We start from the raw sequence: 19,535 nt of genomic DNA, 5'->3' as shown, positions 1-19,535 counted from the left end.
ATAGGGAATGAGGAGAGAGGAGAAAGAGGATTTCCCTTGTAAAACACAAGTGTGAGGCAAAGGGAGGGACGTCCCCTCCTCCCCACCACCTCCACCACACTTCCCCTACCGGTGATGTCAGGGCAGGGGCTCCCTCATAATAATAATAATAAAAAAACTTTGGAGAGAGAGAGAGAGAGAGAGAGAGAGAGAGAGAGAGAGAGAGAGAGAGAGAGAGAGGGGGAGGGAGGTGGAGGAGTAAATGGAGGAGGATATTACTACTGCTGCATGGGCCGGTGCAGAGGAGCTGAGCAAGTCATTCTTCTGAGGCGCGCACACAGACGCACAACAACAACAACAAAAACAACAACAACAAAGACACGAAGAGAAGAGCTGACGCGCGGCGGACTCCGAAACCGTGATTTATTTTTGTATTATTTGTATTATTATAATGGACTCATATTTCTGTGTGTGCTCTCTTTGAGATAAATACCAGGAGAGCTCCTATAGTCTGCCCAACAAGTAGGACGGCCGGCACTTCAGTTCGTCTCCGGAGTGACTTTTGATTTTTATATGTATAATAATACTACTCCGATTTGTTTTGGAAACGGGACGCACTAAATAATGCTGCCGCTGTGGGTCAGGTAAAACGAGAGGTTTCAGCATTGAGTGAATTCACCTGATTTATTCCTGCAAGTCTTCTTCTTTTTTAATAAGGGGGAAGTGCACTGCCTTAGTAATAAAACTATTCGGTGTCTGTCGATTTCAGTTTTGGAAATAGTGTATTTACTACTGCTACCTAAACAGAACCCCAGTGACAGATGCTGCAGATCTTTTGCTGACCAATCACATAGCAAGAGGTATGCATTATTAAGTTCCGCGTGAGGAACTTTGAGTGTTGCATCCTCTTTGTTAGTTTGATCCCCTGTGGAATGCACTGATCGTTTATGTTTGGATTTACTCTGCTAATTTCTTTAACAAAATACATTTATTGTATTCCATCCCCCACCCGCAAAAAAAAGCAGTCCAAAAGGACGTTGTTTTTATTGCTGGGTAAATGTGCGGAAACATTTCTAAAAACCACAGTCTGGTGTGAGCCTTTCTGCTGCTGACCTGGAAGCCAGAGGCATACTTTTAAGAGCTCAAATCTCCCCCACACACACTTTATTTTTTAATAAAATCCCACCAAAAACTTCCAGAACTCGAGGCAATGTTGTTGATCAGAGTACTGGCCGTCTTCCTCGTCCTCATCACCAACACGTGGCTGCTCAGCCCGGTTCGCTCCGATGCGCTCCGCCGATACAAACGCGCCATGGCCCGGCGGGCGGACCGCGAGCTCTCCAGGCTGGCAGGTGAACCCTGCACCGTCTCCGGCGCCTGGAGGTCCCGGTGGCAGCCGCGCTCCCTCTCCCCGTCCCAACACCGCCCTCAAGTGGCCCGTCCGAGGACGCGCACGACCCGGAGAGAGCTGTACACTGGCGAGAGCGCTCCAGCGGTTTGTGCGGGAGAGTGCAGGCTCGACGCCGGGCTGCGCCGGGTCGCTCCGGCGGGGGAGGAGAGGCGAGATGCGGAGGCTGTGGCGGTGGGAGCGGGGGGCGGGTATGCGACGTTGCCCCCGCAGGTCTTGGAGAAACGCTCCGCTGACGACAAGAGAGGGTCAAATTATGTCCGTGAACGCACCACTCAGAAACCCGGGGTGTCTTTGCCCGACGACGCCGGGCAGGCCGTCTCCTCCTCCGCACGCGCCTCCCGCTCCAGGTTCACCCGCAGCCTCGGCGGGACGTTTCCTTACGAGGACGACGGCAACTCCAGCTCGGAGAAAGTTCCCCCCAACAGCTCGACCGACACCACGGGGCTCCAGGTCCTCTACAGGCTGCAGCAAGGGGATGGAGACCAGCTGTCCTCGACTACCGGGACCCCGGAGGACAGTACCGAGGACTACTCCGGGGACTTGGAGGAGGCGGATCCGCCCGCGAGCCTGCCCGTCGGCAGCTTCTCTCCCTGGGTGAGTCGCGTACCCAGGGTGCCCCCTTCCTGGATGACCACCCTGTACTTCGGCGGGCGTCGGGAGCAGCTGAAGGTGAAGTCGGCGGCGGGGGTGGAGCTGCCGAGGGCCAAGTTCAGCCTGGAGCTGTGGGTGAAGCCCGAGGGAGGGCAGAGCAACCCTGCCATCATCGCAGGTGGGTGAACAACAGGAGTTAGTTCGTTTTATTCTAAATAATGTAGCATTATAACTGGCCTACTTTTACTTTACATTTCCAATGTATACATCTCAGAGGTACATGTTGTACTTTTTTACTCCACCACAGTGCACTTTTCAAATAACTTCTTGTTTCCCAACATGTTCACCATATATTGATATTATGTCAATGTTGGGGTTTCGAGTCAAACAACAAACAACAGCAAAACATAAATGCAGCTTTAAAACAATGAACCCTATGTGGTAGTGCACATGTCTCACAACATAAAGACAGCATTTCCCATCCTTATTGTTTCCAGTTGCAAACTAAATGCTGTCCCTTCTTTGGCATGACCATCTGCTGATGCAGGAAAGACAGAGAACGTTTTCTCAAGTCAAGTTCGATCCGACCAAAGCCCTCCCGGTGTTGATGATGATTTACTTCCTATTGAGTGCAACATGTAGCACCTTTTGGCACTTCATGTGCTGCAGTAGATATGCATAAACCGATACAAATGTATTCATGTATTTACATTCGGTAATGCGGCGTAATCCAATTCACTTGGCAAAGCCAAAGCCTCCTAACCGCTGCCTTCTTTGACCGATGTGAACGCTGCAGTCGTCCACTTTGCGCACCGTGTGTAAACACGTGCACAATGCCCATGCGGTGCTCTAGGAGGGTGAAGGGGTTCCCTGCCCCCTCGCTTTCCCAGTGTTACACATCTGGGGAGCAGATGTGGATATGTGTGTGTCTGTTGCAAAAGGCCGATGGAAACATCAGGGCCATGCTTCGGCTGAGTGAAATACCTCCTCCGTCCTCCTTCCCCTCTCGGTTGTCTCCCGCCGTCCCTGTGTATTCTCCAGTCTCTCTATCTGTGTGCGTCGGCCTCGCCGTGCCTCTCTTTCTGTGTTGCCCCATGTCTTCTCAGGAGCAATGGATGATTTGTAAATTTGCCGTCACTTGACTCTGCAAGATAAACGTTTGCAGGTTTTTTTCCTTAATTGAATTCCAAATTAATATCTTTCTCCCCCCTCCCCCCATTACCCCTTTGCCATAGGTGTGTTTGACAACTGTTCCCATTCGCTGAGCGAGAAGGGCTGGTCGGTAGGCATCCGCACCGCGGAGCCCGCCGGCGCCAAAGACGCACGCTTCTACTTCACGCTCCGCACAGACCGAGCCGTGAAATCCACCACCGTCTACAGCCACCAGCGGTACCGAGCCAACGCCTGGACTCACCTGATGGCCACTTACAACGGCCACAACATGAGCCTGTATGTCGACGGCGCTAAGGTGTGTGGTTTTGGTTGAGCTTTGGTTCACACAGGTTGTATTTCGGCAAAGCGATCCCATCTCGAGGTCCACTCGCTGGCTTCCTCTGGGTCCTCCACCTGTATCACGGCCGATCATCTATTTCCGCGGTCTTCCACGCTGAGCCCTAAAAGTGCCACGGATGAAATCACTACTGAGCTCGCATTGTCACCGACCTGTCAGGACAACCGAGACAACTCCACTGGATGAAGACTGGATGATGTGGCTGAAAGCTTGGAAAAAACTAATATGTGGAGCTTGAGCTGGGATTGTTTTGTTGAACCAGCTTCATCGCTAAAATAATACTGCTCATTTCTTCATCATCCAGTCGTATGAGGATGACACACACCTGTCTGATACGTTGGCCATTGTAGTGTCAGCCAATCAGAGCATTCTAGCGAATAGAGTAGGCTTTTCATTTAGTTAACAACCAAATGACATCGCTACAACATCAGCTGTAAAACCCTGTCAGACTAAGAGTGATGAATTCAGGAAATTGTCTTTTGGTTGACCCATCAATCATTCATCATGTTCGTAACATCGTCTTCTCGGCTGTTGTGTCCCTCCCCCCTCCCCCCCAGGTGGGAGAGAGCAGTCTCCAGGCGGGGAATCTCTACAGTCCCTTCATGAAGACGTGCAGATCCCTCTTCCTCGGCAGTAACCAATCGGATCAGGGCCACAGCTTCAGGGGCCACATAGGGGGCGTGGTCTTGTGGGGCTACGCCCGCTCTCACGGGGAGCTGCTGCAGCGGCATCTTTCAAATGACAAAAAAGGCGAGCCACTCTTGGCGATGTGGGCCGACTTCACTAAGGTAACTGACTATATTTCATTTCTACCATTTCAGTTGTTTAGTATATTAATCAGCATTACTTGTTTAATCATTAAATGTGGCAATTGGTTTACTGTAGTATTCAAATGACGTGAAATAATAATTTTGCTTTGAGGTGAAGGAGCTATGGACTCCTTACAAAGTTGGCCTGCATCCGACCGTCATCACCACTCCCGTCCCCGAACAAGAACTTGTGTCCTCGTTCCTGCCGCCACCCTGCGGCCTGACACCCTGCGACAACACCGACATCATCTTCGGCTACAACAACAACTGGCAGCTCCGTGCCGCCAAGCAAGTTCGCTACCGGGTCGTCAACCTCTCCGAAGATGACGGTGGGAACCCCACCGTGTCCGAGGATCAGATCCAGCTCCAGCACTGGGCTCTAACCGAGGCCTTTCGCCCCTACAACATCACGCTGCATCTGAGCGTGCACACTGCCAGAAACTCCAGCTTCCGACAGCGGTTCATCCTCAGCAACTGTCGAATTGGGAAGATCGGAAACCGCCAATGTGACCCCGAGTGCGACCACCCGAGGACAGGCCACGACGGCGGGGACTGCCTTAGACTGGGGCCCTGCTACAACTGGAAGAGGCAGGATGGAGTTTGTAACATGGAGTGCAACAGCATACACTATGATTACGATGATGGAGACTGCTGTGACCCGGAGGTCACCGACGTCTACAAGACCTGCTTCGATCCTGAGTCCCCTGAAAGGTGAGGTTAAGAGACAAAAGTCACGTCGCAACACGTGCTAGTTTTATTCGCCAATTATTTCTAAGTGCTTCCGTTAATTTCCTGCAGATTGTTTTAAATTTAAAACTAATGAGGAAAGGAAGGGCTTATTCACAGACCTTTGTTGTGACACATGTGTGCAGGAAGTGTTTCCATAACTGTACCTAGCTTTTCTGCGATCCCCAAAATATAAGGGGAAAAAAAACAATTGTGAATTAAAACAATATTTATATTGGAGAAACCCAGCATCAGAGGGGTGGGTGTGACAATACAATGTTGTTGTATTCATAGAAGTAATGCTGTGGAATTTCCGTTTGACTGAATTGATCGAGATGAAAGTTGAGTCTGCAAATATCAGAGAGGAAGGGAAATTTGTCCTCGAGATAAATGAGGGACCATGCCTTTATTTGATCATTTATGGTAATCAAAATTATACATATTAATCTACGGTAAGGTGGCATTTAAATAAAAAAATAAAACCTTTATCTGTGACCGAAAAAGAGACTCAGGATCTTATGCCACATTTACACTGTGTACAGCTCTACTCGATTTGCTTTTGGTAGCAGATAGTATCCCCATCCTTGTCGGCTCAAACCACTATTGACCGTAGCTTGGTTATTTAAAATGTTGTTTTTTATGCAGGATGTCCCGTGTTGCACAAGTGATGAATATAGTAACTTTTTTCTGACCAAACAGTGTTCGACAGTGTTTTAACTCCACCTTCTAGTATCGGCTTAACTCGCTTGGAAGCTCAACTGAGGTGCTACCAAAAAAAAGGTACGATACCTTTGCTAATAGAAAACCCCAAAAGTACCAGGCACCATACATCACTTTTGCTAATAGAAAACCTTGGCTCATGTAAAACTAAAAAAGTCCCATTTCCCATACATAACCAGGTACCATACATAACTTTGGCTCAAGTAAAAGTTAAAAAAAAGTCCCTTGTCCCATACATAACCTTTGCTCATAGAAAACCAAAGAAAGAACGGTTCCAGGTAGGTCGAGTCGAATTGAGAGCATTTTAAGTGAATCGTTTCTAAGTAGGAGTTGTCGCTGGTCACAAACATTTAATTGAATAAACAGTTTAGTGATCAGCCCAACGATACACCGCATATCCATTTATATTAAGACTGGCGGAAAACGTAAAAGCCTACATTGATGGAGAGAAGCACCAGGGGGATTCATATCAGCCACTGAGGACAACATGTTTTTTCCAGAGGCGAGAGGTCTCTGGGCATAAATGTCTATTAATAAGACCAGTTCTCCCCATGAGGTGAATGTGTCATTGTGCTTCAGCAGGGATGTGCAAAATGAACAGGCTCAGCATGCTGCATGCACAAATTAGTGCTCTCGCTTTCCCCCAGTGGTTGGACAGCGAGCTCTGAGAAATGGGGTTGCCGGGTGAAGAGGCCAAAGCACACACTTATTTATGACTAAACAACTCGAGGGGCAGCCCCGCTGCCTTCCGTTTGGTCTGACAGACCGGCTCATGCAGAGCTCCAAATAGCTTGCACGAAGTCACGCCGTGAAGGCGTCGGCCCAAGACGCCGTCCTCGATCCAAATTGTAAACACTGGGCAGTGGGAAACAGAACATGGGAACTGGAGCAATGTTTTTTTTAACCAAAATAATTGTTTTTCCATTCATACTAAGGTCAAATTGACCTCCTTCTCAATTGAGAACATATGTTATTACACTTCCTCGTGCCATCATTCAAATCCAAAACCAACCATGTCACTAAAGCAAATCGCTTATGTAGTAGTGTAGTCGTGCTGTAGCACCGCTCATTAAACAATAAACTGCACTATTTATTTATACAATACTTACATACATGGGGCTTCTTCTTTGTAATAATGTTGAGCATTAAGTTGACTTGTTTCACAATCGGTGTCACAAAATCCAACTTTTCAAAGTTTAGGTAGCAAATAAGAACAAATTCAACATGACTCAAAATCCCAAATTACAAGTTTGCCATTTAGTCCAAGACTTCAAATTTCAGATTCTATCAGTTTCGACCATAATGGTTATGAGAGGCAGAACACTTCCACGGATCAGAGACAAGCTTTAAGATAAACAAACTGTTCACATCATCACATTCTTTCAGAAATGACTGACCGTGATGGATTATAGTTGCTGAACTATGAATAGAGGACAGACATGCGTTACCACTTGGCAGATGGCGAGACACACGGGGGAATTAGATTTCAGAGGAGGAAAAATGCCTTCTGAATGAATACATGTTCACATACCAACAGAGGCCTTTTGGTATTTTGGTCAGAAACTGGTACGGATGGCCAAGTAACAGCTCCCAATATAAACTGTTGGGTAATGTGAGTGATACAAACTTGAACAGCAACCAATCTTTTTCTCCCATTAGATTCCCATTGAAAGGAACATTTGCTCCTGTGTCCCAGTCCTAGTTCTTCATTTACACGTGGTTATGAAAAACATGTCAAAATCCGCATCAAATCAGGTTGTTTGATGACTAACGCGCCACTCGATCAAATCAGACTTTGGGGCGACAAGCCAGCACCGCCGGTCATATAAAATCCCCATTTCGGATTCTAGTAGCAGCGAACAGAACAATATAGCGAGAGGGAGGAAGACGTGCGTTTGGGCCAAACCTTTGTTGGCATTTCCGAAACAATGTTTCCGAATGACTCGAAACGACCGGCAGAGTTTGGCCGACTGGGACGCGTGAGAAAAACATCTTGTACACTTGAAGTAAGCTGGAGTTTATAGCTTCTTCGCCTTCCTTACCCATAACACAAGCAAGGCTCTTAACTCCAACTGTTTCACCGGCCAACAGGTCGAACCGGACGGCTCCAAACAGCCGGAGGGAGGAAGCCCGTGGTTGCACTGTTCCGAGCAGCTGTGTGAATGCAAAACTGTCTGTTGCTGGAAAAGAACACGCTGCTTGGGTGACGCTGGTTACAGATGGGGGGGGGGGGGGGGGGGGGGGAAAGAAGAAAAAAAAGAGTTGACCTGCATGCGTGTTCTCATTGCTTGGCCATATGCAGGAAGTTCGGAGTGTGTCACAAGCAAACGGTAATTGATGTTGTCATGTCATGAGCTCGGTGGGATGGACACCGCGAGACAGACTGAAAAGAGAAAGAAAAAAGGTTTGGGTAATTGTTATGTTCAGATGTTCCCTGCAGAGAGGAGATGGACTCTAATGAAAAGAGCTGGACAGCAGACAGCACCTTGCTCTGTTGTTTTGGTCTGGTCCTTTGGCCCTCAATTATATGAAATGCTCAGTGATTTATACCTGGCTTAATTCAATGGTTATTGCGAAAGGATGTTGCAACAAGAACAAATGAAAATACGTCCACCACAGTCCGTTTGAGCTTGATGCATGACAGGGAATTGGAGAGGTCAATATAATGCGTTGATGTTGATGTGAGCAATGCTTTTATAAATCATGGCTTTGGATTGGATCCACTTTTGTGAAAGTTTTTTCCTGGAAGACAACCATAAATAAGGTCTCTGAAAAGCAAAAGTCAGTGTGTGTGTTTTATGCGACAGCCCGGTCTCACAACAGACGTCGTATTGAGAGCGAGACTTTGACTCAGGGGACCGGAGTTCGTGTCCTATGTGAAACCATAAAGAGTGAGTGAGGGAATTTCTTTACTGACGACATTATGTCACGTGACGATCTGCGGTCCGTTGTGTTATTTCAAGCCAAACCATGAAGTGGTTCAGTCTAACCCTGAATGATGGTGGAGATCCACCAAACCCGTCCAACAAACGTAAAGCCGTGGGAGGAACCCAAAACGGTCCGGCGGCTGGGCCGTGCTTAGTATCGGGTTTGTTTATTTTTTTTCTCATTTTACAGCTACACTAAAATAGGTTTCTGCAAACATTTGAGGCGAGAAAAAAGGGGAAATGCAGTAACAAAACATTTATTCATTTTCAATCAGCGCGGTAATTTAGTGATCCCCCTGCCTTGTGATGGACCGACTTAATTAGCAAAAAGTTGAGGTTGGGTCATGATTATGGAGATTCAGATGTTTTTTGCGAATCCCAACTGTCTCAGGCGGAGGGACAATCGATGTGAAGATGGCGTTTCGCTAGTGTTTGTGGAGCACTGAACCGTTTTTTTAATATTTTGGGATCTGTTTTAAAAAAAAATATTCCCCCACTCCCCTCCCCCTCCTCTCTGTGTTCTCGGGCCAGGTATTCAGATTGCGGGACCCTATATGTGTGCAGCTGCTGCTTGCCAGTACCGGCCCAGAGGTTTTTTGTTTTTGATCAAGCCAGCTGCTGTCATGAAAACAAATTTGTTTTTGAGAGCCAGTTCGAGAGCGGTGGCCAGGTACACTGAGGATTTTGGCAGTGCAATAAAGAGAAAAGGAAAGATGGACAGAGAGCGAGGAAGAAAGAGAGAGAGAGAGAGAGAGAGAGAGAGAGAGAGATGCAAGGGTGGAGGGGGAGTGATTGGGTGGCAGGGGACATCATGTTCATTTAAACTGAGACACATGTCCAAGATTTGAACGGCTTTTGGTCTGCAAATCCTGGACGGCGCACTTGGGAGCAAAGAGCTTCAGTCTACTCCCCTGAAGGAAAACTCTTGACTCGTCTTGACGCTTCACAAACACGTGAATCTCAACTTTTTATTGCGGTGCAGAGCAGCGAATGCAACGCTATCTCAATGAGATTGTTGATTCAAGCTTGTAAGACCCGTAACAACTGGCCCTTTGTTAAGCCCCACTGGTGCTTGAGGCTCTTTCACAGTTCGTGAACAATGACAACGCACCTGAGTGTGCACACATAGTTTGGAAGCAATAGCTTCTCAAGTTATGCAAGGGCATTAACCACCAAAGATCGCGAATGCGACCGAAAACAAAATTCCAGATTCATGCTATTAGTGGGCGAGTACTATACAATGAGATCTAGATGCCGACCACCACATTGTCTGTTATGATGTACAGAAGCTCGCTGTGCACAAAGTGAAGGGCACAGTGAAGAGCATAACATATTCAAATGTTTGCGCTGCTATCGGTGCGATATTCTTGCATAGTCTTCTGATTCTTGAGGATTCAAAGTAAGTGACTCGTCAGCGATCGCATTTAAAGTGGACACACATCTACAGTTTTGCATGGCGAACAGCGCTGCTGCTGCTGCTGCTGCTGACTCTGACTCATAACCGTGATTTTCAACCGGGCGCAGCCCTTTATTGGCCGGGTTGGCCGTAGACCAAGACGTAGACCGTGGATAGGTGCCCTCCCCGAGTCTCAGAAGCTGAAGTCGATTCTTTAGCGGTACACTCTCTGTCTAGGTTGATGGATACTGAGCGCGACCTCTGCTGAACTCAACTTCAGGAGTGTAGCGAGAGCAGGGATTCCCTGAGGTATCTTAAATCTTAAACCTCATTTAGTCAGGCTCTGGCCAGAGAAAACACACTCTTATTTACAGCACAACACATGCACTCAGGGAGTGATCGCGTTAGGAGTAGGAGGATTACACACATGCAGGACTCACGGCTTTGGACCAGTTTAGAGGCGAAGCGCTTCACTTCTGAACGTAGCGCATGGGAGAATGGGGATTACTGCTTTTTATTAAGCAAGGTTTTTCCCAGCAGTAAACTGAGATTTTACGGTCACAAGCTCACCTGTTTGTCCTTCAGGCTGTTGGAACAATGCATGAGGCGCTGATCCAAAGCTGATGTATTCTTTTAATGAGCAATTATAGAAATGATATTTCTGATGGAAAAAGAGAAAAACGCACTTCCTTTTCTTTAAAGGTTGTCATATTTATTTAGAAGTTCGGCCCTACGGCGGAGCTGAATCAAAAGCATGGACTTTTTTTTTCTTCAGAAAAACACATCATCCAAATACAAACTTCAAGTATGATTTTGTAATGGGAACACAGTTAGCCTCACGGCATATTTATTTTGGCCTGTACATACATGAAGTACACTACTACACAGACACACCCATACTGCCATTCACTGCCATTCTAGCTTCCTCATCAAGCAACGAGAGCCCCCCAGCCCCACTGCAAGTTCTCTTAGACCCGGCGTGGCCTAGCGGTGACGGGTGTAAAAGCTTTCCAGATACAAAAGCAAAATTATAATTGGGAAGCTACAAGAGAGAGATGCCGGTGGGTTAAAGCAAACTGTCGTCTGCTAAAGAGATGGCCTGCGACAAGACTACAACGTCGCTAAATACACTTTACATCCGTCACACAGTTTTCATTCTGTGGGATGGTTGTGAACTTAGCTTAGCATAAAAGCTTGAAGCATGTTTCCCCCCCAGCTAGTTAGCCAGCGTCTCCAATTCCAAAGGAGCCTGTTCTACTTCAAAGTTAACTTCAACATGTGACAAGTTAAACCCGCGGTTTAAACTATTAATTTCATACATCACGTTTTTGGGAAATTGGCTCAATGTTTCACGTCTGTTTCAGTAGTAATGATGCAGAAAGCTTTAGCAACATGCAAATCTATGTTTAATGACCGCTCATTTTACTATCCAAAAGTAAAAGCTGGTAGATATGTATCCAGTGAATATGGCCAGTTTTATACAACAATAATAACACACATATTAACTTTTATTAGCCACATTTTCATCTGGTCTGCACGCTCGTGAAACAAGGGAAATAGTCCTGTTTAGTTTAAAAGAGTTTTCAGGATCATTCTGGATTCACTCTTTCCGCTCAATTTGATTTCATGAATGCTCATTCCTATTTGGTATTACCTGTAAAGTCTACACCCTTGGCATTGGGTTCTAGACCTTAACTAATATTAAATAGTATGATATTCTATACCTAAAATATCCATGTTTGCAGGGCCTATATGAGTGTGAAAGAGCTAAAGGAGGAGCTGCACCTGAGCGGCACCGACACGCTCAACGTTTTCTTTGCCAGCAACTCGGTGCGAGAAGAGCTGGCAGGAGCTGCAACCTGGCCATGGGCGAAGGAGGCTCTTACCCACCAAGGTAAATTAAATTACACCAAACTACCGTATATTGTAATATCGCCATCTCTCTGGCCTGTGTCTTTGTTCCTTTATTCTCTTTAAATCATCATCTCTCTTTCTTATTCCTCTTTGCTCCTTTCCTGGATTTGTCATTATTATTATTTATTTTTTTCTCCTCGCCTTTTCTTTTTATCCATCCCTTCATCTCCTCCCTCGCCCTCCGTAACCTTTCTGTCCGCTTTGGAAATATCCTAAGGAGAATGGAGAGAGCGTTCGGAGCTGGCAGGGATTTCCCCGGCACGTTGCCTCTTTTACTGTTCCAATCGTGAGGCCCCTTTCCACTGGAAACGGCTAATCAACCCAACAACAACCAAACAAACAAACGGCAGCGTGGGCTCGTTAAAAGTTATTTTGGGGGGAGGGCAATAATATAAAGGTCGGAAAGAGTCGTGTGCTGTACACATTCTAAAGCATTTTCAGCACCTCGTGCATCAAAAAGTGAGGCTGTCAGACGAGTTCCTAGTCACTACCAGTTAAGTACGTTTAACCTAAATAAATAACACCTTCAACAAAAAAAAGACAAAATACTGCTGAAATGATTAGTGGAATAATTTTACGGTTGACAATTGACATTGATTATTTAGAATTTTAGTACAATTTCGCAGAGGCTTTTGTGCTTTTCCTTTAGTTTATATAATTAGGAATCTTATATATACCCATTTCTTGACGGTAAGATTAAATAAGCTGTTTCATTCAGATATGTCACTTTGAGCTCTGGTAACTTCTGCTGTGAAGACTAAATTGATAACTGAGCACTCAAAAATGTAACCGGTTGATTGAATGAAAGTAATTGTTAGCCGTGGCCTCAGAAGCTAAACACAGGTGGAGTTTTATGAGCACACTACGACTGACTTACGGAGGAACACAGGATGTCAAATATCAAAATTAGACTTTGTAATATGTTGTTATTCGGTGGATTCATGAGCATGAGATCGCTGTGTATTTAAATAGGGATGCTTTGATACTGTTCACATTGTCAGAGTAGATGTTATATTTTCAAATGAAACTGTTGAACTTAGTTCTCGACTGAACATTTGCTTCAGTCGCTCGGCATCTGTCCCCGTTTAAGAAAGCGAGTTGGTAGATGACGGGGCGCCTCCGGAGGCCCTGTTGTTTAATGCTTTCATATTTAATGTATTCTACGTCTTCGCCACGGAACACACTGTTTCTATTTAGAAAACCAATAACTGTCACGACTGTTCCTGATCCTGCAATTAGCAGGATAAAAAGAGCCGTGCCTCCACTCACAGGCCGTTCTTGTAAGACATTTCTTTGGCATAATTGATGATTTGTATTTTTCTTTAGTCTTTCACGAAAGAACATTTTTATTTTTTATGTATGCATTGAAAAATACTGTCAGAATTTATTTTTGGTCCCAAGGATTTACATTTGCAAATAATGTCCAAAAATGCATGAAACATTTTTAAAAGAAACTCTCTACCAAATTGAATTCAGATCTGGTTACATATTTTGAGATACCTTGTTGGACGGATCAACGGAAAAAAGATCTGAGCGAAAGTAAACATCGCAGAAGAGTTTTGAGGAATATTAGTCCACAGATCCACACATCATCATTAGAAAAGTGACTTAATGTGCTTATGGAAACATAAAGATGCTATTTTTCCACTACGTTCTTCCGTTCAGTCTTTTTGAGGGCTTTTTTTCAAGGTCTTTGAACCATTCATGATTAGATCAGAGGCTTGATTTTCCTTCTGTTTTCTCATTATGATCTATGATCTTATGACTATTTACACCGCGTTAACCGTGGACAACCAAAAATGAATAACTCTAATAAGCTAATACATTCAAAACACTTCATCTTAAACCCACTAATATAATCTAGTAGTTATCTAGTTATATCGGTAACAAAGTCTTTATGTTATATTTATTATAAGGTTATGAGGTTGGGCCACCTTTCTCCATTGTTTTTCAGTGATTTTGTGCTTTAGTTGTTTAGGTGTTTCGCAGGATATTTGAGTGCATTTTCAGTGGCATTGGTTTGTTTCCGAGGCCACATCATTTCTTCTTTACAAGTTAGACAATGGTGGTAGGTGTCAGCTATTTGGGAAATGAGGCAAAATGGCGAATGCAAGGTTTCTGCAGAGCATTCCTTTAGATTCAGAGCAGGCAAAAAATGGCCCACGTAACAGTATCCACTTTCCTGTTTTTGGTTTAAAGTACTTACATTTTACTGCCTTTCTAATTGGTTTTAAATGTCACAGCGCTTACTGTTTTTACAATGGAGGTTTGTTGGTCTTTTGGAAAAGTTGAATTGCCACACAGCCGGTGGTTAGAATCTGGACATTCACAGCAATGTCTTGTGTCTTGCCGTAGGGCACTAAACCTGTTTGAGGTTACTTTTTTTAGACCACGTCAGAGCGATGGAATGAGGTGTCACAGTTTTGAAAGGGAAAGCTATTTTAAACACTCTCACTTTTACGTCACTTGAAATGTTGTATTCACTGCTCTGACTGTCACACATCGTGATCATTTTACAACCAACACTGTGAATTTGTTCTTTTGTCCTCAGGTGGGATGGTGCTTAACCCGTCGTACTTTGGCACCCTGGGCCACCAGAACACCATGATCCATGAGATGGGCCACATCCTTGGACTGTACCATGTCTTCAAGGGCGTGAGCGAGCGGGACTCCTGTGATGACCCATGTCAGGTAGGACTGTTAAAGCTTCTCCTCTTGATAATACTTACAAGTCCTCCGACCCACTTGACGGTGTGACGTTGTTTGTTTACGACCAGGTGGCAACCGCTGGTTCTGAAAAGGGAAGCCTATGTGGAAGTGCTCTAAACCTGCATTCACTTTAATGGCCATCTAGGGGCGACTCCTCTAGTTGTAAAAAGAATTCTGATTGTATAGAAGTCTATGAGAAAATTACCCTACTTCTGACTTGGTTTAAGTCTTCTTCAATACAGCATGATGTTCATTTAGTAAATTATGGTACCATTTAGAGTCAAATAGACCATGAGGTGGAGTATGCTTTAAGACGTGGCTACCTTGTGATTGACAGGTCGCTACCAATGGGTTTTCCGGTCAGGGTGTTTTCCGTATTTTCATCTCAGAACTTCAACACTTTCACAGTGTGTGTTTTCACCTCATGAAAGTTCATTGTTACATTTTGGTCACCTAAAGATGTCGTATTCAGTGCTCCGTTGTACTTAGCTCCACCACAAGACGGCGACGAGCAAAAACCAACGGACATACGTACGTCGGTTCCGTAAATTAACGTTGACCTAAAATGACTCGTCGCCTGACTTCCTCCTTCGCTCCCGTCATAATTAGCACAGCCATTAGAGGTCACTACCAAACAACAGCTGATGTGGGTCGTAACACACATCATACAGTATATTGTCTGATCCGAAATGCTACTTTATGTGGGAAAGGGTCTCCACAACGTTCTTTGTATGAAACTATTTTCAATGTCTGCTGTCTGTAAAGTATATACATGATAGAGCTTTGCCCTCTTCTGTGATCATTTGCGAGTGGTTCTGTCATATGCACTTGCAGGAGACCACCGCATCCATGGAGACAGGAGATCTGTGTGCTGACACCGCACCGACACCCAAATCCAAAGCATGCAAAGACCCCGGTGCGGTCAATGACAGCTGTGGACTCACCATGTACCACGGCACCCCTTATAGCAATTACATGAGTTACACAGGTACGGTGGATAATACAATTAACAGCGAGTGTACTGTCAGAAATGAAAAAATGAGAAACTGTGCTTTTTTTTGTGCAAGATAAAATCCAGAAATACCAAACACTTGGTTCTTGGTTACAACTTGGTCTTAAATCCATATCATTTGTTGGGGACATGGTATGACATGTCCTCATATCAAGTGAAAAGAAACAAGGCTCTTGACAACCACACACTACTACATATACTTCATACAAACAACTTGCATTACCTTTTCAAAATGTGTTTTGTGAGGACTCCAAAAATACATTTTTAGCTGAAGATTTTTATTTTCCATGATGATTACCTGGACTTTCTTTTGGTTGCGTTGCAGATGACAACTGCACCAATCATTTCACACCCAACCAAGTGGCCCGGATGCACTGTTATCTGGACTTGGTCTACCAGAACTGGCTGACGGAGCTGCAACCTGCCCCCATCCCTCTGGCCCCCATAGTGACGGACCAGAGTCCGGATTCTGTCTCTATCTATTGGCTGCCACCTATAAGGGGACCACTTTATCAGAGGTACGGTTGCATGGGTTCTTCATTTAAATATTTGACCTTTTCAAATTGAGTTATGTCTGTTATCTGAGGTATATTGTTCAAATGTGTTTTTTTGAACCGCACGTCCTTGGGTCCCCAGCAAGATTAGATGGACAGTAGTCTTTATAGTTAGATATGTTACTACTTGACTCATGCAGTGCAGAATTAACGAAGGACTGCCCTTGCCATGAGTGACAACAATGCCGGCAATGTGTTGCCTCTTCACAAGTAAATGACAACTTAGATGCCAGCTCAGTCCCACCATAAACCCACTGCTTTTCTGGACCACACACGCCAGGATGGACCTGAGTCTGCTGGGACAAAAGGTGCATTCAGTGGCTCCTCGTTAACAAGTTCAAAGTTTGTCACCGGAAAGTTGGCATCATGACATCATCTCAGGGAAGATAACCAGGTTTGCAATACAAATGATGTCATAAAACATTGCGGGCACCTGGCAAACAGTGTAATGGCTGGTTAACATGTAATGCCTGGTGATTCAAAACGCACTGCGGGAGTTAGTGCCCAGTACTCCCAGTACTTTTTAAATTGGTTAATGTTTTGTATTTACCAGTGCACGATGACCACCTGAACAAAGACACTTAGAAGGTGGTCACGTCATACTTCCTCAGTTCATGTATTGATTACAAGTGGCCTGTGTGCTACAGATGAGGGGATTCTCAACATCTGGGCAAAACACAAAGCTTTTTGAGATGACGAAGGTCTTGTTGGCCCGCTGTCACGTATTCAGGTCGTCCCACTCTACTTCACCTGTGTGTCTGCCCTCCTTCAGCTTTCTGGCTTTGTCCATCGAGAGAGTAGAAAACATTTTTTTTTTTAAAAAGGTCTCGAAAGAGACATATTTGTGAAAGACAAAGTGGGATGTTCCCTAATCGGCAACTCTGTTTCCTCGTGTCCCAGCTCCTCCTTCCCAGTGTCTGGTGTCAACTGTGCAGACTGTGAGACGGATGGCGTCTTCCACCAGTACGCCTCCGAGGCCACCTCGCCGCGCATCTGTGACACGTCGGGCTACTGGACACCCGAGGAGGCAGTCGGTCAGTCAGAAATCACCGCGTGTGGATCTGGATCGTAGCATTCTCCTTGATGCAACGCCCTTTTCTTAATGCGCCGCTTCTTTCTGATGAATCACTTGATCAACATAGATTACTTTTCCACTGTTGAAATGCAAACCAGGAGAGGGCGAGGAAGCCAATTGGTTGATTACTCCTCTCTCATCCCTAAAAATCTGCAGCTGACCCCGAGTTCTCCGCCCCACACACTCTTCACTGTCAATGATTATTGTCGAGTGAGGAATGTGATGGTTTTTTCAGGTCCTTTTGTGTCCTTTTGGGTTCTACTTCTGTCTCTCGTTTCCACGCTGCAGATCACACACAAACACACGCACGCACACACACACACACACACACACACACGTCTCTCCCCTGTAAACTTCAGGTGCGTGCGAGGCTAATGGCTCCTGGATGACGACAAAGCAGAAAATCATTAAATGATAATTGCCCTCCCGCTACAGAGCTCCCTCTGTCTCTGTCTTGTTTTAGCCAGAGCGAGAACGAGGATTATGAGGCGAGCCGTCTACTCGGGTTCATGTTTGGGTGCTGTTCAAACGTTGAACCTCAGTCATAAACAAAAAAGAATCTTGTAGCACTGTACTTTGAGACGTTACGCGTCATGTAAGCACATGGTCCCTGTTATTCCAATCATCATTTCTGCAGAAGCCCGGGCCCCTTTGGCATGAGATGTCGGGGTAAAGGGGGGGGGGGAAACAACAAGAAGAGAAAAAAAAAAGAAACACAAGAAAGCAAAGAGAGCGAAAGTGATAGAGAGAAAGAAAGATCCTGCGAGCACAATAACGCCCTCCTTCCCCTCCGCGGAAACTCTACCCAAGTATGTGGAAATCCTCGGCTGGAATTTACGCTTTGAAAACAAGCGGGCAGAGGAGGAACAGGGGGGATTACGGCTCCCTCTCCGTCGCTGCGGGACCGTAATGATGATAAAGAGTCAATTACAGTCTTACTCCAAACAGTGGTATGCACACAGCTGAGGAGACAGCCAGTCTGCTGGCTTCCCCCGGCTCCCTTTTCACTCACTAAAGAGGGCGATTCACAGGGTCACTTCGTCAGCCAACGGAGATGGGCAATATCTCCCTCAGCAGGGAAAGCGAAGGAGAAGGGGGGTGGGGGGAAGAATTGGACAAATTATATGCGGATATCAAGGCTGGCAACGCAAAATGGCAATACACTGTTGGCTCGAATAGTTGGCAAAAATTGTCCTCTCACATTTCCCAAACAACGTCGCCTGTGCCACAACGTTGACAGGTTCGAGGTTTTCGCCTGTTTCAGGAGCCTGAGATCCCACTGAGAAGGGTCGTATTGGTTTATGTGCAGCATTCAGCATTAAAGTGGTTAATAATTCACAAATGAAAGCGTTTAGAGTAGGTGCGTCACGCCGTTCGCCGTGCTGCAATCTGTACGGCGAGATGTGAGAAGAGAGGAGATGATGTATGATATGAAAGGAAATGAGTTGTGGCTGCAGCAAAAGTAATAATCTAGGTGAAGTAAGAAGTAAAGCGGAAGAAAGAACATAAACAGAAATATCAAAAAACACTGAACGTAAACACTGTCAAAATATGAGCATGGAAAGTATGTCAAGAAACCACAAACCACACAAGAAGCATGGGATAGTTGACGCTGTAAGTATTTTGATGAATATCTATGAAGTATTGAAATACAACACACTTAAAGGCATCTAGATACTTTTGGGATTATAATGATTTTGGGATGCAAACAATCCATATGACTAGAAATCTTGACCATCCATTGGAAACCGTGAAGCTGCATTCATACATTTTTTGGCTACTTGGGAGTGGTGGAATATATAATATAATATATTATGATCTTCTAAAGTTGTTCTGGCAAAACATGTTAGCATGTTATTTATATATACTCGTCTAGCAACATCATCTTCTCATTGAATCCAATGGACATTTGGCATCAGGAATGGACAGAATAGCACATTAGAAATCAATGATTGGCCCTTATTATAGGCGCAAATTATTGTAAAAGTAGGCAATGACTTTCTAGTCTCTCAGTCAAGTCTGGACTCTGGACTAATGCAAGGTGGAAAGCAATGGAATGACATTGACTATTCATTGAATATTGTCCCACAATCATTTTCAATGCCTCTTATACCTGTGGCTTCAATACATATTTGTTGGCGTTTAGTCTTTCCACAATCAGTTCTTCTTGGCATTATATTAATTTAAAAACATTATATTCAT

General features: G+C 45.1%; 1 protein-coding gene across 1 annotated transcript in view; it reads left to right on the top strand.

Moving 5' to 3' along the window:
- Positions 1-1,189: 1,189 nt before the first annotated feature.
- The window catches only part of pappa2 (pappalysin 2), a gene marked incomplete at its 3' end in the record, with an annotated part of 61,419 nt that continues 43,073 nt past the window's right edge, over positions 1,190-19,535 (top strand). The window contains exons 1-9 of the mRNA XM_034555694.1: positions 1,190-2,159; positions 3,217-3,449; positions 4,049-4,279; positions 4,413-5,011; positions 11,815-11,963; positions 14,535-14,674; positions 15,527-15,680; positions 16,030-16,222; positions 17,159-17,292. Coding sequence (XP_034411585.1) covers positions 1,190-2,159; positions 3,217-3,449; positions 4,049-4,279; positions 4,413-5,011; positions 11,815-11,963; positions 14,535-14,674; positions 15,527-15,680; positions 16,030-16,222; positions 17,159-17,292 — 2,803 coding nt within the window. The remainder of the gene's footprint in view (positions 2,160-3,216; positions 3,450-4,048; positions 4,280-4,412; positions 5,012-11,814; positions 11,964-14,534; positions 14,675-15,526; positions 15,681-16,029; positions 16,223-17,158; positions 17,293-19,535) is intronic.

This window comes from Cyclopterus lumpus, chromosome 17, assembly GCF_009769545.1.
Source record: "Cyclopterus lumpus isolate fCycLum1 chromosome 17, fCycLum1.pri, whole genome shotgun sequence".
NCBI classification, from domain to species: domain Eukaryota; kingdom Metazoa; phylum Chordata; class Actinopteri; order Perciformes; family Cyclopteridae; genus Cyclopterus; species Cyclopterus lumpus.
The sequence above is the reverse complement of the archived record's forward strand: the minus strand, read 5'-3'. Positions and strand labels throughout refer to the sequence as shown.